Here is a 19,363-nt window from a genome sequence, read left to right on the forward strand (position 1 = left end):
GGTTATATAACTCAGCAAATTGTTGCGAAAATAAAAGTCCATTTTCCTTTAAAATGAGAGATGATATATTCATAACATTATTACCCATTGTTTTGAGCTTCTGTATTACACCCAAAACTTCAAAAGAATCGGTAGGATAAAGAAAACAGGTGGCCATTATCGGTGCCGATAAAAATGTATAAGGCAGAGGTTGTGACAAAGGACCAACCAGGGAAGAAGCAGCAGCAGCAGTAACAAAGTACTCATTTGATTCACGTCCAGGGAGCCACCTCAGTTCGCTCCAATGTAACCGTTTTCCTCTTCTCCAACACAGAATTCAGACAAGACCAGATCGTGCGAGAATTTTTGCCTGCCTCATAAAACTTCTTCTTACAGTACAGACTTTTGATCTACGAAAAACGTTGGTTAATCTGTTTCTGTACCATATATACTGTAACTTAACGATCTTCCCAGCTAGGTATAGCTTGTATAGTTTTGCTTTCCTCGCGATACACTGCTTGAGCTTAGGAGTCATCTAAGGATCAGATTCTTTTATCCTTATTGTGTTTTTTATCAGAGGAAATGCTCTCATATAAAGCTCAAATAATTTTGAGAAATAAAGATAAAATGTTTTATTCATATTAGCATTAGCAAAAGTGAAAACAAAATGAGACAGCAACATCTCAAAGGCGACCTTCCCTCCCTCACTTGTAGGTCTCTTGTCATGAACTACGCTAATCGGCATATGACTGGGAAGTGAGTCAACAGATCCCAACAGGGAAATGGTCAGTTATATCAATGGGAATAATAATAATAATAATAATAATAATAATAATAATAATAATAAACCTACAACAATAATAGTCTTTAGCATGAAGGAAAGGCAGTTGGCAACATAGCCCGCTGAAGTTGAAATGAAGCTGTTTCATCTAAGAAGCCATGTTGTGACGAGTGGTTTGAGAGAAACGCAGAGTAGTCACTCGGCAATTCATCGTCTGGGCTCTGGTTCGTCAAGAACACCTCACGGTTCGCAGAAGAATAACCCCTTCACATATTCTTAGACATTTGAGGATTTAAGGTCCTTGTTGTTATCCCGTCTTTCTTTTTAATCCTGCTACACAAAAGAATTATCCACACTTTTCATCATCGTATGCCCTCCCCCCCTTTCTCTTGACACGAGCTGTTGCTTCTTTGTCAACGTGGGTTTCTGTAAGTTAAATACGCTGTGCTTGGTCCGCAGAGTTTTTGTGTGGGGGTGGGTGGTGGGGCTCTAGGCTTAAATCTGTCTTCTTATTTCAAAAGATTTGCATATCACGGACGCATGCATCACTAGCTACTTGAATGTCAGTGAATGTTAATGAATATATACTGGATAAAATGTTTCATATATACCTAAATTATCATAAAACCTGGCCTTTTTTATGGTCAGACTTGTTTTCGTCATTTCAAAGTAACATATATTTGAAAGCAAAATAATCCTACCCTACGCTGTCATTTAGTGAAGTACGGTTCTCTTATGAGTAAAGTGTGTATGTATGTTGGTCTGAAATTTTAACACATTGTGCAGTTCCATGTAATGGATACACTGAAACATTAAAGTTAATATTTTAAGGCAATTTATTAACGTTTATCGTGACATATACATCAAACGGTAGTTAATGCCTACACACATTTTCATATGAACAAACATGATTTGTTTTTCGTCGAGGCATTTTGAGAGAGTTTCCCTAAGAGTGCGATGCCACATCATCTCCCTTTCAAGAAATCCTTGAAACGCTCTCATTAGTGTCCAGAGGACTGAAATGCAAATATTAACTAAGACCTTTAATATGACTTTTCTGCCTACTAATAAATTAAGTTCTTTTTATGTACTGGTAGTGCCATGCGCCGTGGCAACTGGTTGGCTATGGCATCCTATTGTATTTATGTTGAATAGGTCGTTTTAAATTGAAGATAAAATGATTAATATCAGAGATTTATACGTCTCTGAGATATTTGTATCGTAATTGTTGTTGAAGATATTAATAAGAGCATTTCCGTATCACTTAATACTTTTAAACACTATTGATAATGGTTATGTGACTTTTGACTCAGTTCGTACCTCGGTATTCTTTATAGTTGGTCTTTACAAGTTGTAGATGCACATACTATGTTCTTTGTGATCTTTTTCAATGTTTTGTAGTTCTTGAAAAAAAGATTTGAAATATAACGTGGATTGGGAACAACGTGTATATTTCGTAAGGAAGGAAGATAGGGACGTCTGCTGATCTGCGAACAGAAATTGTAATGAATTTAAATTATGCCGTTCATCCCGGTTCAATTCATTGTTTAAGGCAGTTTGAAGCGTTTGCTGGCGAATTTACTTCTCCGTTGAATATTTCTTTCTCCAACAAATTCTAACCTATCATATTTATTTTGGGGGTGTTGTATTGCGTCTGTGAGAGTTTTTTTTTTTTTCTTAGTATACTCTGCGTGTTCATGTGTAGTTTAAAGATAAGTCTTCCGATAATAAGGTATAGGGAGTGTGTAGAGACTTTCTCGTGCCTTATTGATCTTCATACAGTATCCCCACCATCCTTCACTTACACTTTCTTAGGAAAGCCTCTCTCTCTCTCTCTCTCTCTCTCTCTCTCTCTCTCTCTCTCTCTCTCTCTCTCTCTCTCTGAGCAGGAAATAATAAATGTATGTTGACATGTAAAATTATTTTCTGGAACTTTGAACTACAATGATGATGTATCTTTAAAATTCTTTAATGAAAACCCTAAATTTAATTGTATATTTTCACACGTGAATGTTTGAGTTTTTTGTGAAGTTGTACATAGTTCTAAAAGTATCATATGAAGTGGTAATTGAAAATTAACGAATTATTTCAGAACTTTCTCATAAAAATCTGTCTTCTGATTGGAACTTTCTATAAAAGCATACTGTATTTACTGACCTTTATAAGTGTATTTTTAAAACCGCATTAATATAATTAAAAAGGTGTGTTTTTATATTAAACTGCAATTAAATATAAAAGATTAAAATTGTATTTAACTAAACTGCAATTAAATACCGAAAAAAAAAAATGTCATTGTTTCAAATTAGACAAGTGCAGTAATGCACTGAGCCCAAGCCTATATTTTTTATATATTTGTATACTGGCATCATCAACTGTGGTCATTGACACCCATTCATACATATTTGAACACTTCCTAATACATCTGGCTTTATACCACCACTAGCATTTGCTCTTGGATCAGTCAGTAGTAAAGGCATTTGTTCGACCACTAAAAAGAATTAGAATCGGAAATAGAGTGTCATGAACATATCAGCATTTTGGTGTTTGCATATTGTAAGAAAAACTGGTGAGGTTAGCACTCTTGGTTTGTTGCTCTGGTAAAGATTTTGAGGTATCCGTTGATTATTTAATGGCATTTTATGATGTCCTATGAATAATCTTAAGGGAAGTGGTGGAAAAAATTGCAAATCACAGTGGAGAAAAGACTTCATCACAAAATTGCATATAGTGGGGATTTAGTGACTTTTTTCGTTTTACTAAAAGTTGAAATGGAGAATTAGAAGAAACTTGATCTGTAGCCTTATTCACATCATTGACATATAGCCTGAAAATAGTGTTTTTTCCCCTTCTTTCTAGGTAAATGATCCATGTTTTGCCTCACAGTGTGACGTCTTCACAGACATAGGAGAAGAGATGCTTGACCATGCATTCCAAGGTAACTACAGTATTGCATTACATTTTTGAGTTGATGGTGTGCACTAGTTGTTAGAGACATATCTGGAGGATGATGATGTTCCGTTCTAGCAGTAATGAGAAATATATTCCATCACAGTACAATAAATTAGAAAGTATTAGTTGAGTTCGTATGTTTTTTTTTAAGATATAATTCCAAACTTTTATGATGCTTTTGAAATTATTTCTGACAACTTCAGTTGCTTGAAGTTTTTCCTGGGCTAGGGTTGGGATTATTTTTCTCCTCCTTTAGTTAGTATTAATGGATATTTGTCTTACTTGAGTTATATACTTTGTGAAGAAATTCAGTTTATTTCCTCCTCAGGCTACAATGATAGCATTTTTGCATATGGTCAAACTGGAGCAGGGAAGTCATATACCATGATGGGGAAACAAGAAGAAGGGCAGGAAGGAATTATTCCTCTTATTGTAAAGACATGTTCAAGAAAATTGCAGACTGCAATGATGAAGAACTTCAGTACTCTGTTGAAGTAAGTTGTCTGATGTAGAGGCGTTCTTGACCCTTGCTTATAAACAAAACAGTTAATTATGTTTTCATTTAGTTTTTATAGGAATCATTTAAAAATATTACAGTTCATCTTTTAATGTACAAATAAGTGTTGCCCTAGTTTGTTGCCAACTAATAAGAGGCTCAAAATGAAATTGGCAGAACTGAAATAATGTGGTTTCTGTCATATTTGGTATGAAAGACTATGTATTTTCCTATGTATTAACTTTTATCAATAACAGGTAAGCTACATGGAGATCTACTGTGAGCGTGTCCGTGATTTATTGAATCCCAAGAATAAGGGCAACCTTCGTGTACGTGAGCACCCTCTTCTTGGACCATACGTAGAGGACTTGGCTAAACTAGCAGTTACTACATATGAAGACATTCACAACCTTATTGATGAAGGCAACAAGGCTAGGTATGACATTGTTTTCCTTCACCATCATTTCATTCATTTCATATAATGGAGTTTTGAATTTTTTTTATAAAAAAGCCTTTCTTTATGAGACTATGACATTCATTCATTCATGATAAATATTTTCAGGTTTTCACTGACCAACTGTTCTTTTTGCATTTAAGGATACTTGAAAAAGGTTTGTAAATCCTTTAAAATTTTCTTGCATTTAGGATACTGAAAATGTTGTAAATTCTTTAAAAATTTTTCTTTTAAAACACAAAGGACTGTAGCCGCCACAAACATGAACGAGACTTCTTCAAGATCCCATGCTGTGTTTTCTATTGTATTAACTCAACGTCGGGAAGGACCGTGTTTTTCAACAAATCTGTCTACAGAACGAGTGTCAACCAAAGGTAAGTTTTATATATTCTTGATTTTTCTTACCTATGGCCACGTTATGCATTTAAGTTACTACTTGTCTCAGTTTTATGATTACTGCCCCCCCCCCCCCCCCCCCCCCCCCCCCCCCATGACCCCCCCCCCCCCCTTTTATTTATTTATTCTCTGGTATGTGTTAGTACATTTACCCTAGAAATAATAGATTAAAGGATATTTCGCTGGCGACACGAGCCAATCGCCCAGAAATAGATTTTTCCTTACGTCAAAATCCCTTTTATAGATGATATACAAAGAAATTATAATATTTTGAGAGATAACGTCACAAACTAAGTACGTATACTTGTTTGTCTGAAAGAATAGAGATTATAGTCAATGTAATTTCTCTGGTTGTCTTTCTGACTACTAAATGAAAGTAAATTTTTTCATTAACTGTAATTCTTTTAAATATACATTATTGGAATACATACTGTCCATAATGTTTATGAATAACTCCTTGTATGTTATAACATGCACTTAATTTTTTCAGATATCTCTAGTAGATTTAGCAGGTTCAGAGCGTGCCGATTCTACTGGAGCCAAAGGAACAAGACTCAAAGAGGGAGCCAACATTAACAAATCGCTGACCACCCTCGGCAAAGTTATCTCTGCTTTAGCTGAAATTGTAAGGATGTGAGCCATGTTTTAGTGTAGATTGGAATCATGATGATAAGTGAGAAATACTGTAGTAGTGCACTTTAGTCATATATATTGATTCATACATTTTCCCTTTGCCATTGTATTTTGTATTTGGAATCAAGTGTATTTGATTCCTTCTATGTTCTGACTTTTGACCTCTTTTTTCAATACTGTTACTGTATCACTGTAATAGGTGAATACTCGTAAGGTACGTGTTTCATTTGAAAATCTATTTTCTTTTTTCAGTCAAGTTTGACCACATAGCACTCATGATTGGTACTATAATGGGACTAGTACCCTATAGCCATTCTTTCACTTGAAGAAACTGAGGAGGTTGTTGTAATGCTTATTGTTAAAAAGCCAGGAATAACTTTGGCACTCCATAATCATTGATAAATTATTTCAGGCTTCAAAACCTAATAAGAAGAGGAAAGCAGAATTCATTCCCTATCGTGACTCTGTCTTGACCTGGTTTGCTTCGTGAAAACCTTGGAGGAAACGACAAAACAGCCATGGTGGCAGCTATATCACCTGCTGATATTAATTATGATGAAACTCTTTCAACTTTGCGGTAGGTGCTATGAAAAGATACTCATGAGTGTTGTTAATCACTAGGTGGATGAAGGCATAAGTGATGAGACAGTATTGTTAGGATATGTGCAGTGTTATGATATACATGATGTACATTATGTTGATAAAATTTTTTAGGTAAAGCACCTTTTCAGATATGCTGATCGTGCTAAAGCCATTCGCTGCAATGCTGTTGTCAATGAAGATGCAAATGCCAAGCTGATCCGTGAACTGAAAGAGGAGATCCAACGACTTCGTGACCTCCTTAAGTTGAAGGCATTGAAGTTCAGGAAGGTATGTGGGCTGGTTAATAGTATGAATATTATTTCCTTATTTAACTTTATAGCTAACTCGCTAATCAGTAGAATATTAAACAGGTTTTGATAACTTGAGCATTTGTGAGAATTGCTTGCCAGGGTTCACACCTGAGAACAAGAAAAAATCAGATGGTTTCTGCTCTTTGGAAGATTTCTTTTTACTCCTAGAAAGCTTTTAGTTTTAAATATGGTAGTCAATCCTCATTAATACGAAGCAGTATCATCACAACTTCTGCATACAGTGACAAAGCAGATTTTCTGAAATTCGTGCAGTTGAGTGCCATTACTCTCAATTGGTGTGTAAAAGTCTTATGTGAATTTAGTAGTTCAAAGCAAGGAAGGTGGAACTGTAAAAGGGGAGAAGTTAACCAACCCTAACCAGTGCACAGATCGGTGACTTCTTGTTGAGTGATTTACGAGCACCAGTATTGCTGTCCACTCTCTGCCTCTAACAGCTTAGCCATATTGGTCCAACAAGATTAGACCATTAGGCAGTTGTTTGAGGACTGAGCTAATGTGGCTGCCATTTTCTCCTAATGCCACCTACAAACAGGCCCGGAATTGCAAGGTCACCTACAACAACAATGAAAATGCGCCCTGCTGATCTAGGTTCATGTAAGTAGCCTGCCCTATTCACTACACCCCAAGCTGTGCCCATGCCTATTGTCATGTATGGGCTGGTTTACCCAATTTGCTACTTGAGCCATTTTTTTGCTGTATTTTTTGGTCTGCTCCCCCTTTCCTTGGGGTGCCCTTGCATTGCTCTATGAATGTTTTGCCCAGAGTGCACTATGTACTGTATTTGGTCAGAGCTGAAGTGTCATTTTGCACTATCCCACCATCATGTCTTTTTGTACATGAATAACAAGGATAGATAGAATTTGCTCTGAGGGCAATGTGGCTACATCATAGCTGTAAATGTGCACTGTGTTACTAAAGGAGAACAATGAGAAAGCAAAAAAAAAAGCTGCATGTTCAGCAAGGAAATTATGTGATGAATAAGAAATTTGAATTTACATTGGTATTTCAAGTTTTTATGTGCAAAATAAATATTGGTCTTAAAGCCTTCCTTCAAATAAGGCCTTTGATTGGACAGTGCACTTTATGGTCTTAAACAGCTTCTTAGTTTATACCTATAACAGATAAATAAATACTTGTCAATATGTCACACAGTCTTCAGTTTTTGTGGCTTGACTGCACTTAAGCAGCATATTCATCTGACCATTTATTTGACAAGTTGATATCTCACATCTGACTGTAGTTAAAGTGGCAGCAGGTGCTCAGCTGATCGTGAAATAGCACACTGCACGGCTTAGCCTTATCCCACCCATTGGTGTGTGAGGAGGCCTGCTGTATATGCAACACTCATCACATGCTTTGTGCAGTAACTCTCATTTTGATTTTTTGTTTTGTTTTCAGGGTATGATATTATGATAGATTTTCCTGGAATATTTTGTTATGCAAATGAGTTTTTAGTGAATGTGAGGCTGAGCATTTTTTGTATGCTTATGTCCTTTTTATTGTTATTTTATTTGGGTGCTGTAGCCAAACCTCCTTCCCGCAATTGTTTACTTTTATTTTGATTTACTGGCATTGCTGATGCTGATTACTACTATACTATATATATATGTATACATATTATATATATATTATATATATATATATATATATATATATATATATTATATATACATATATATATATATATATATATATATATATATATATATATATATATAATATATATACATATATATATATATATATATATATATATATATATCTATATAATATATAATATACTATATTATATATATACTATATATAATATATATCTATATATATATATATATATATCTATAATCTATATATATATAATATATATATATATATATATAATATGATGTCATTCATGTAAATGTTGACATATTGAGTAATAAAAAGAACACGAAAATAATGATAATTCAAATCATTCACATATCCATTTCTGGGCTAAAACTCCACTATTAATTGTTTAACAGCTAAATTTATTACTAAGGGACAAAGAAAGTTATTTTGCATAGAGAGTACTTTAACTTGGCATTATTTTTTTGTCATTACTTAGAATTTAGCAGGTCATTTTAGATTTTGAGGATAGGAATGACTTGAAAACATCTGTTTTATTGTAGCGTGAAAATGATTTTTTGTTTGCTTGTTGAATAAAAACCCATGCTAATCAAAATATTTTGTCACATGTTATATAATGTAATGAGTTGCAGTTTAAGTATGCACTTGGAAGTGTGGACTCAGTTACTTGTTGAAAGTTAAAATATCATTACATACACTGCACATGCTCCAGTTGATGTGTCCTACCCTTTTTTTATGGGTTGGGATTACATAAAAGAACCTTTCAAAGAATGAAATTGGTGTTGCAAGGTTCCAATCTGCCATTTTATTTAAATTTGCTAAATGACTTTTTTGTTTTTAACAGATCTTGGGGCAATAGATAAACCTAGACCCTAATAGGAGTTTTGGCATAAATAGCACTGAAGAGAGAAGAGTAGAGAGAGAACTCCTTTTGTATATCTAAACCCATAAGGGAAAGCATGACATAAAAGAAACATTGATTTGGCTGATGATGATTATCAGTTACACATACATATAGTATGCATATATATGTAAGTTAATTTAAGTATATCTTAGTTTAACCAGACCACTGTGCTGATTAACAGCTCTGCTAGGGCTTGCCTGAAGGATTAGATACTTTTACGTGGCTAGGAACCAGTTGGTCACCTAGCAATGGGACCTACTGCTTATTTGTGGGATCCAAACCATATTATATCTAGAAATGAATTTCCATCACCAGAAATGAATTCCTCTGATTACGCATTGGCTGGGCCAAGAATCGAATTCGGACCACTGGATTGGTGGCCGAGCTATATATATATGTAGGGTGATGTAGTAATTTCAAGAATAATTTTTTTATATTGTTCCATGATGCCTTCATCAGTTATACCCCAAGTATTGTAAAGCAAAATTGTAAATTACTTTGGAATGAACACAGCTAAACTAAGAAATATTAATGCATAATCTTATTACCTCTCACAATAATGTTCATGAACTTGACCATTTAGGATCAAGAAATGATGAATTGGAAACATGACGATTTATTGTCATAAAGTATGGTCCCGAAATATGCGTTATCGGATTGTGGCGATTCCCTTTTTTGTTTTGTTCACTAGTTCTCAAAAATAGATTTTCTTTATCTGCAAAGCTGTTTAAAGTCTGCAAGTCATGCGCCACAAAACGTATCAAATCTATTGTCTTTTCAAGTAATTTGATGTGAGGGTTCACTGATGTCTGAGAGAAGGGGTGGTGGTATGCAAGAAACAGAACAAACTGAGACAGCTGCTTTGTTAGGCCTAACGGGAGTGAAGATACACATGATTATCCTCTCCCCAAAACCTCAAAGAACTCTCCACAGAGGATGAGGATGAGATAGAGGAATTTGGAGGTTTTTTGGCATATGATGGGTAGAGGAAATTCCACCCAAAAGGTTTTTAAAGATTTTTACAGCAGGAAATGACTGTATCATACAGTACACTTGCACCCAATGGTGGCAGTGTTTGTGTGTGTGAGTTTTTCACCATCCTGGGTGTAATTTTAAACTTTTTCAAGTTATTAAAACTTTAAAACCTTTTTAATTTTGTATTTATCCATAAGGATAATTTCATATTAGAAAAAATACAGTATAGTACATAGAAAGTATTGAAAATGGGTAGTAAAAAAGTTTGACTGGGTAGGTTGTCATTTGCCTTGGCCATAATGGAATCATTCCCATAAGGTATATGTTTATCGAAATCTGCGATTTTCGAGTTCTACAAGGGCAGGCCATGGGGTGACCAAATTCTCAACACTAATTGGGCCTGTACTGTAGATAGTAGTTCCATTCAAATTTTTTTCTTTATTTAGGTGGATTACTTTTTACTTCCCCCCACAAAGACCACAAAAAGTTTTCATGTATAAATCAGGTACTGATTACATTAAGAATAAAAAATAATACATATATTTTTGAATACTCCAATTACTTCAGTTATAAATACTGATAGTATAATAATAGTAATGGTAAGCGACATGTAACTCAGCTCATTTTTTCTTTTCTTTTGTAAAGAAGCACTAGATATTAAGGATGGAGGACTTTTTTGTAGTTTTCAGATTTAGGAGAAAAAGTAGCATATGGTAATCATTTGTTTCATTAAGTTTACAGTGGTTCATGAGAAATGAAATAGTTTGAAGGCTTTTGAGGTTTTTTCTTCTTACAGAATTCAATTTAATTTAATTTCGTACAGCATATCAGTGTAAAAGTGAGGTCCCTTTGTAATTTAAGTAGTCAGCTACTAAAGTTTTCACTCCATGTAACATTGAAATAACAATTGTCTTTATCAAGCCTTATTTTTATTTCTACAAGAGTTGGATATTAGATAATAATGAAGGTTGGTTTGGCTACTGCACAAAAGTTTAGAATATAATGGCATACATCTTCTTTTTCAATTTTAGCACAGTATTTTGTGTAACGGTTGAAGTATTGAAGATGTGTTATCAGGATTTTTAGAGGCTTGAATGTTGAAATTGATCATATTGTTTTATGAATAGTCATAAATACTTTTTGCTCATTGGTGACTCAAAGCTTATTTTCTGTAGATACCCTTAACGCAGGCCAGATTAGTTATCTACATACCAGTATATGAGGCTGTATTCACATGACAATTGATTTCATATGTTAATCTTCATACGTGTGCCTGTGATAGCTTGGTTTTTTGACATTATGGAGTCTGTGAATGCTAGAGTGAGTTTTTTCAAAATTTTGTAATTCACTTTGCTTTGTGTGTATTTTAAGATGTATTTTTATATATCCCTGAAAATTTTTGTGTTTTATTCTAAATCAGATTACTTTTTTGTATTGCTTAAAAATAAATTTAGTTTTCATCCTCACAAAATTGCCTATTTCATTGTGGAACAGTAGTTATTTTCACCAAGATTTTTTATATATACTGTATAGTGGTGCTCAAGTGTGTAATCTGTAAAATTTCATCTATAATTACTATATTTCATATACAGTATTGTGGTCCGCATTTCTTTTTTTGCTTTGGCTGCCATGCTTATTTTGTTGGCAAGATATTTCCCCATACATTTATTCCAAACAATAGAAGTGACATCATTTGCAGTGATTCAGTGATGTAGAGTAGCAGTTGCAGTTGCAGTATGATCATCCCTTAATAGTGTACACTTAATTGTTGAAGTGGATGCATCGCTTTTCATCATTTACATACACCTAATAATAGGAGCAACAATCAACCATTGTAAACATTTGATTTTCTTGCAACAACTTTGGTTCATATCATGGTAATTTACATACAGTGCATTACATAGTAGCATATTGTTATGATTTGTGTGTTCTTAGTAATGTTTTGCAGAGCAATTGGTAAGTATGAAGGTAGTTTGTAAAATATAGTAGTGGAGTTTTGTTATTTATTTAAAGTTAATCTAGGACGTAACATTGGTAATTGAAGCTAGTCTTATATTTTGAATGAAAGGGATTATCAAGATATATTTGAATGGATGATAGTTTTGTCATACTAAAGGGCTCCAGTTAACTTTGTGATTTTTTAGAGCTGCAAGACCATAGACCATGGTTCATTCCAGCCTCCAAATTGCTGTAGAAGATTTTTCTTTTCTTTTATACCCTATTAGATCACTGATATAATGGGGAAGGACATTCTGGATATTTGAAATAGTTTGTGATTACATGTTCATTTGTTAAAAAACAGTGGTTGTAGTTAATATTCATATAATTTTGTATCTGAATTAATATTTTACAATTATGCCTCTACATGTCTTTGATATATGTAACGTATAGGTTTGTGTGTGTTTCCTAAAGATACAGCACTAGGCCATTGTTTATGAGAGGAGTTGTAACAGATTTTCTTTTCTTTGTATTTTTTTTTTTTTTATTAGATGCTATTTCATGTCCTAAAGTCCAGATAATGATAAATTAACCTAGTATGAGAAGTTTAAAAATTAAAATTTACGAATGGGTAATTAACTAGAAGATAGCTATTGTATGTAAAAAGCTGAAAAATAAAAAATTATGGAATGATGATGTCCTGTAGTATGAAAAATATTTATTATTAGAATGAATTTTGTACTGACTTTGAAAATAAATACATAACATCTAAAACATTTACCCCCTGAGATGTAATTGTAGTGCAGTATGGAGTATAAAAATCAAAAGCAAATATTATATGATATTTAACATAATTATAAGACCCCCCTGCCATTCACATCATTCAATACTTGCAGGTCAGGAGATCACAAAAGTTATGAATAGCAGGAATGACAAAGAGACTCCTCAGATAAACTCCCCAGTGTCTACAGTTGCTGAAGTTGCGGTTGATCAGCTACAGGCCAATGAGAAGCTCATCGCAGGTAAAAAAAAGACAAGATTATTTTTTAATGTAAATTTTATTGTGTATGGAACATTAATCAAAGGAATTAGTACATACAGTTAATTTTCTGTTAAATAATTTTCTTATTTCACCAAACTGAAACTTTAATTATGTAGTTTTTGCAAAGTTCTTATCTAATTTCTTATGTATATGAACAGTTGAGTATAAATTCGTTACTGTTAATTCTTATAATATAATAAGTAGATATTAAAACTTAAAAAAAAATTTCATCTTCTGCAAAAGGTGTAGGCTATGGTAAGTGTTTTTTTCTATTAAAAAGTCATTGGGAAACATTCTCAAGATATTCTAAAGGGTTCAGTTATCAGTAGGCCATTAGTGAGTGTATTATAAAACTTTACAAAGATCTGGGCAGCCCCCTGTTATTTGGAGTCTTTTAAGTTTTTTAGTAGTTAAATTAACTGTGGTAACTTTTTTTGTTTAACTCATTTTCATTTATTCACCACTAATCAGAACTAAATGAGACTTGGGAGGAGAAACTGAAACGCACTGAAAGTATACGTTTGCAACGTGAAGCTGTCTTTGCTGAGATGGGTGTAGCCCTGAAAGAAGATGGCAATACCCTTGGAATATTTTCTCCTAAAAAGGTGTGTATATTATATTTTTGTACATGAACTTCCCTGACAGATATATACTTAGCTATATCTCTCCGACGTTCCCGACAGAATTTTCAAATCTCGCGGCAGAACACGCGACAGGTAGGTCAGGTGGTCTACCTTACCCGCCGCTGGGTGGCGGATGTACGAACCACTCCCGTAAGCTTGTCAGATTTTCTCTGTCGCGGGAACGATAACAACTGTTGTCGGTTCCTCTCGATAGTTTTTCGATTCTCGCTTGCCTGGAGTTAATTTGGACTTCTTTTGGTGACGTATTCGCTTTGTTTGGCTTGGCATACGCTGATTGTGGACCGGTTTGATTTTGAGTTTGATTTTCTTTAACGATGTCTGATCTAGAATCGGTAGTTAAAACTCGGTGTTGTTTGTTTTTTAGGGTTTGCGTGAATGAAGGATGTAAGGTGAGGTTGCCGAAAGCTTCGGTAGACCCCCCCACCACACGGTTTGGCATGAAATGCAGGGGGAATGATTGTGCGTTTGCTAACCCTTGTAGTGAATGTAAGGGATTGAATGAAGAAGAATATAAGGCTCTCTCTTCTTATGTTAGGAAGTTGGAACGTGATAGAGTGCGTAAGGCTTCCTCTAGAAGTTCTAGCAGATCTAGAATGAGTGAGTTGGATGTGGATCCTAATAGTACTAACGTAGAATTAGAACCTTCTTCCCAAGTTGCAGCCCCGGCTCCCCGCACCGAAGCCGGAGATTCGCCTTCGGAGGCGGCAGCTCTGAAAGCCAAGAATCGTTTCTGTGGATCAGAAGATTCGTCAGTTGGAAGGTAAGGAGAGTGTTAGTGATACAGTGCAGTGTCCCCAGTGTTGTGGAGGGTGCGTCTGACCGGCTCCTTAGTGCCTCTAGGCCTAGACCTCTTCCAGACTCCCAGTTCCAGTGGAGTAGGAAAGTCGAAAAGCCGCAGGAGGGCTAGGAGAGCCCCCACCGGTCAGGCGTCCCTCGGCAGATCCTGAAGTACGCTCCCAGGCTGCCTCGGATCGCTACAGAAGGAGTCCTACGCCAATGCTTCTCCTCTTCGTCGTCTCCCTCTCCGAAGAGAGGTTGGTAACTCCCCGGATGCGTCGCGCCCGTTGAAAGAGGGCTTGGAAGGCTCCCTGCAGTCCTTTGGCTTCTAGTCCGGAAAGTTTCCCCGGAAGAATCGGCGGTGGAGGCGAAGAAACACAAGAAATCTCCGTGATCGTTCTTCTTCTCGCGCTCCGCGCTGACTTCCGCGCCTTCTTCCGAGGAAGAAACTAGAAGATTCTCCTACGAGAGTACTCGCGGGACTTCAAGCTCAGATCACTGCGCTAGCATACTCCTCTAGCAGTTAGATCACGTAGGAAGAAGGACGTTTCTCTTCCGATCAAGAGATCTAGGCGTCCGCTCTTCAGAGGATCGTTCTCCTTCATATGGGGAGGTTTCGTATGAAGGTGGGGGCTCGCGTGAGCGCCCTCGCTCGCGGAGCGCCCTCACTCGCGTGAGCGCCCTCGCTCGCCTGGCTCTCTTTCAATTTCAAGGCGCCAAACATCGGTAGGACGCTCTATGGAGAAAGAAGTTTTTTTCTCCAGATTGGATTCCCGCTTCCGGTAAGCGCACTGCACCTGCTCATCACGCGATTTCTTCAAAACTCCCTCGCGTGAGACTTCTCCTCAGCAGCCTCAAGATTATAGAAGGCTCCCTTATACAAGTAGGCTTCGTTCTTCCAGATGTCACTCCTTCGAGTATCGGATCGTGACTTCTCTCCTGACAGGCATCTAGAGTCTGGGTAGGAGTCGTGTGCATGATAGACGGCATACTGTTAGCCGCTCCCCGCAAGGTAGGCGCCAAGAGCCTACTGCACATAGCTCTCCTAGTAGGCGCTCGTCTCTTTTAAGGCGTCATACTCCTGATTATTCTCCTAAGGGCAGACAACAAGAGTCTTTCAAGCGCCCTTCTCCGTGTAGGCGCTCTCCCGCTTCTAGGCGCACTTCTCCTGACCGTTTGTCTCTTGGTAGGCACCAGGAATCCCGGAAGCGCCCTTCTCCAAGTAGGCGCTCGTTAGTTTTGAAAGCGCCCTTCTCCTGAATGTTACCTCTTGTTAGACGTCAAGAGTCTCGCAAGCAGCCTTCTCCTAGTAGGCGCATTTCGCCTTCCAGTCGAACTTCCGTTGATCGTACGCAAACTGGACAGGTATGGAGAGCCGCGCAAGCGCTCTGCTCTCGATAGGCGCTCTTCTCCTGGCAGCCGCTCGCCTCAGGATAGGTGCATAGAGTATAGTAGGCGCTCGCCTCCTCGTAAGCGCCCTGCGGATGTTTCCGAGAATTCTCGGAGTAGGAGCCCTACCTCTCCTTCGGCTGAGATTCCTTATACCTCGAAGAGGGAGTCTCATCGTAGACTTCCCAGATCTTCTCATCGTTCTCCAGTGGATGTGAACTCTTCTAAGAGAGGGCGTTCTCCAACCTCTCGCTCAACTCCTGCTAGGATCCCTTCGTCACCTAAGGATCTTCCGCGCTCACCTCGACAAGACGTCTAGAAGGTTCGGATGAGGAACCGAACACTTCTGCTGCTGTCTCTTCTTACAAGAAGCTTACAGAGCTACTTTTACAAGTTTTTGGGGATTCCCTTACGCCTACGGCTCCTTCTTCCTCACTCCACTTTTTTCAAACGGCGAAGACAGCGAAGAGTTCTTCTTGTGTGAGGATGAAGCCAACTCTTTCTATGAAGAAGGCACTGAGGAGTTTTGGTTCCTGGATGGCTTCCAAAGAAGAAGCGGGGAAAACGATGTTCGCTTTTCCTCCTTCGAAGTTATCAGGACGCGCTGGTTTCTGGTACGAAACAGGAGAGCCCTTAGGATTGGGTCTACCGTCTTCGGCTGATTCGGATTTTTCGGCACTGGTAGATTCGACAAGGAGAACTGCCCTTAACTCTGCTAAGACGACTTGGGCAATGAACGAATTGGATCATTGCTCAAAGGTATGTTTAGAGTGCTAGAAGTCTTTAACTTCCTTGATTGGTCGTGGGAGTTTCTAGCCAAGAAAATTGAAGTGCCAGAGTCAATTTCACCAGATGATCTTATGTGTGTTTTGTCTTGTATGGACAAGTCAGTAAGAGACGGAGCGAGTGAAATCGCCTCCCTTTATGGGGCCGGCATCGTGAAGAAGAGGTCGGTTTACTGTTCCTTCTTAACGAAGTCGGTCTCCCATGCTCAGAGGTCTTCTTTGCTGTTTGCTCCTCTGTCTACTCAGTTGTTCCCGAAACATCGAGTGCAGGACATTTCGAGGTCACTTTCGGCCAAAGCCACCCAGGACCTTTTGGCACAGTCGGCAAGAAAACCTCGCCCTTCTTTCCCTACCAAGGCTAAGAAGGAAAAGGCAAGTGTTCGAGAACCCTTTCGAGGGGCATCTTCATCAAGAACCTCTACGTTTAGAGGTCGTAGACCTTCAGAAGGGGTAAGACTTTCGCCAAGTCTGTTTAAAGCCCAAATAACTTGCAAGTCCTTCAAACAACGGTGGGCGCCAGACTCTTAGAGTTTGCAGAAGTCTGGGCCCAAAAAGGGGCGGATCCTTGACCCTTTCTATTTTTGAGGAGAGGTTACCTCATCCCTTTCGTCGAAAGACCTCCCTTGACGACCATCCAAGGGAACTGACGGCCAGGTACAGAGACCCCATCATGAATCAAGCTCTCCATCTAGCAGTAGATCAGATGCTGAGAAGGGGGCTATCGAACTAGTGACAGACCATCATTCATCGGGCTTCTACAACCGCCTTTTCCTAGTTCCGAAGTCCTCAGGGGGATGGAGACCGGTGTTGGATGTAAGCGCCCTGAACTTCTTCGTAGAAAAGAAGAAGTTCACGATGGAAACGCCTTCATCAGTGCTGGCAGCGCTTCGTCCAGGGGACTGGATGTTTTCCTTGGATTTACAGGACGCTTACTTCCACGTAACCGATCCATCCTCCTCGAGGAAGTTTCTCAGATTCATGATGGGGGGGAAAATTTTTCAGTTCAGGGCTCTGTGTTTCGGCCTCTCGACGGCCCCTCAAGTGTTCACGGGGATTTTGAGGAATGTGGCTCAATGGCTTCATTTGAAAGGGTGAGGATATCCATGTACCTCGACGATTGGCTATAGGGCCATTTCAGAAGATCGTTGTTTGAAGGACTTACAAGTAACTTTAGAATTGACGAAGGCTTTGGGACTTCTCGTCAATTTCAAGAAGTCATCACTAATTCCCGAGCAAGAGTGTGTGTATCTCGGGATACAGATGAACTCTCTGAGTTTTCGGGCTTTTCCCTCGCAGGAAAGGATAGCCCGAGGAGTTCGAGAGAGTAACAACCTTCTTAGGGAAAGAAGTATGCACAGTGAGGGAGTGGATGAGTCTGCTGGGGACACTCTCTCTCTGGAGCAATTCGTTTCCCTAGGAAGGTTGCACCTGAGACCGCTCCAATTCTTTCTTTCCATCGGAATTGGAGTCGTCGTTCTCAGGATTTGACGTTCTCCCTGTCGTTATCCCAGGACATCAAGAGACATCTTCTTATGGTGGACAGATCCCAACCTCTTTGCGAAGGGACTGTCTCTTCAATCACAGACCCCCAACCTGGTGTTGTTCTCCGATGCGTCGGACATGGGGTGGGGTGCAACTCTGGGAACCAACGAAGTGTCAGGTACCTGGGTGGGGGACCAGGTAGCCTGGCACATCAACAGAAAGGAGTTGATGGCTGTGTGGTTGGCTCTGAAGGCTTTCGAGACCAAAGTCAGAAGATCGGTAGTGCAGGTCAACGCGGACAACACTACAGCTCTGGCATACATCAGGAAACAGGGGGGGAGGGGGGACGCATTCCTTCTCCTGTACGAGACAGCAAGAGACCTTCTTCTGTGGGCGAAGAAGAAAGAGGAATCAAGCTTCTCACCAGGTTCGTGCAGGGAGAAAGGAAATGTAAGAGCAGATCTCCTCAGCAGGAATAAGATCAGGTCCTTCCCACAGAGTGGACCCTTCATCTGGATGTATGCCAGAGCCTGTGAAAGTATGGGGCAGGCCACACATAGACCTCTTTGCCACGTCAAAGAACAAGAGGCTGGATCCTTACTGCTCTCCGATATCGGATCCAGAGGCAGTAGCAATAGATGCTCTTCTTCTAGACTGGAACGGACTCGACGTCTACGCGTTTCCCCCCTTCAAGATCCTGGGGCTAACCATCAAGAAGTTCGTAGAGTCCGATTCAACGAGAATGACCTTAATCGCCTCCCTTTTGGCCGGCCCAAGAATGGTTCACAGAGGTACTGGAATGGTTGGTGGACCTTCCAAGATCGCTCCGCTAAGGAGCGATCTACTCAGACAACCCCACTTCGACAGGTACCACAAAAATCTCCTCGCTCTCAGTCTGACTGGTTTCAGACTGTCCAAAGTTTGGTCAGAGCGAAAGGCTTTTCAGCGACAGCTGCTAAAGCAATCGCAAGAGCGAGGAGACCTTCCACCTGCGTGTATACCAGTCAAAGTGGGATGTCTTCAGACGTTGGTGCAAGAGGAAGAACATTTCCACTTCCAGTACCTCTGTGACCCAAATTGCGGATTTCCTTATTTTCCTCAAAGAAGAATGTCATCTGGTTGTGTCAACTATTAAGGGATACCGCAGTATGTTGGCGGCGGTATTTCGGCATAGAGGCTTGAATATATCCGATGATAAGGACCTGCATGATCTTATTAGA

General features: G+C 38.6%; 1 protein-coding gene across 1 annotated transcript in view; it reads left to right on the plus strand.

Moving 5' to 3' along the window:
• LOC135219597 (kinesin-like protein unc-104) overlaps positions 1-19,363 on the plus strand; it is a 298,157-nt gene that overhangs the window by 98,834 nt on the left and 179,960 nt on the right. Inside the window, 12 exon segments of the mRNA XM_064256487.1 lie at positions 3,617-3,695; positions 4,038-4,136; positions 4,139-4,203; positions 4,463-4,641; positions 4,903-5,027; positions 5,544-5,680; positions 6,101-6,166; positions 6,168-6,265; positions 6,420-6,532; positions 6,535-6,558; positions 12,921-13,046; positions 13,538-13,671. Of these exon segments, the coding sequence (XP_064112557.1) occupies positions 3,617-3,695; positions 4,038-4,136; positions 4,139-4,203; positions 4,463-4,641; positions 4,903-5,027; positions 5,544-5,680; positions 6,101-6,166; positions 6,168-6,265; positions 6,420-6,532; positions 6,535-6,558; positions 12,921-13,046; positions 13,538-13,671 (1,245 nt within the window).

Source organism: Macrobrachium nipponense, chromosome 1 (assembly GCF_015104395.2).
Source record: "Macrobrachium nipponense isolate FS-2020 chromosome 1, ASM1510439v2, whole genome shotgun sequence".
Taxonomy (NCBI): Eukaryota; Metazoa; Arthropoda; class Malacostraca; order Decapoda; family Palaemonidae; genus Macrobrachium; species Macrobrachium nipponense.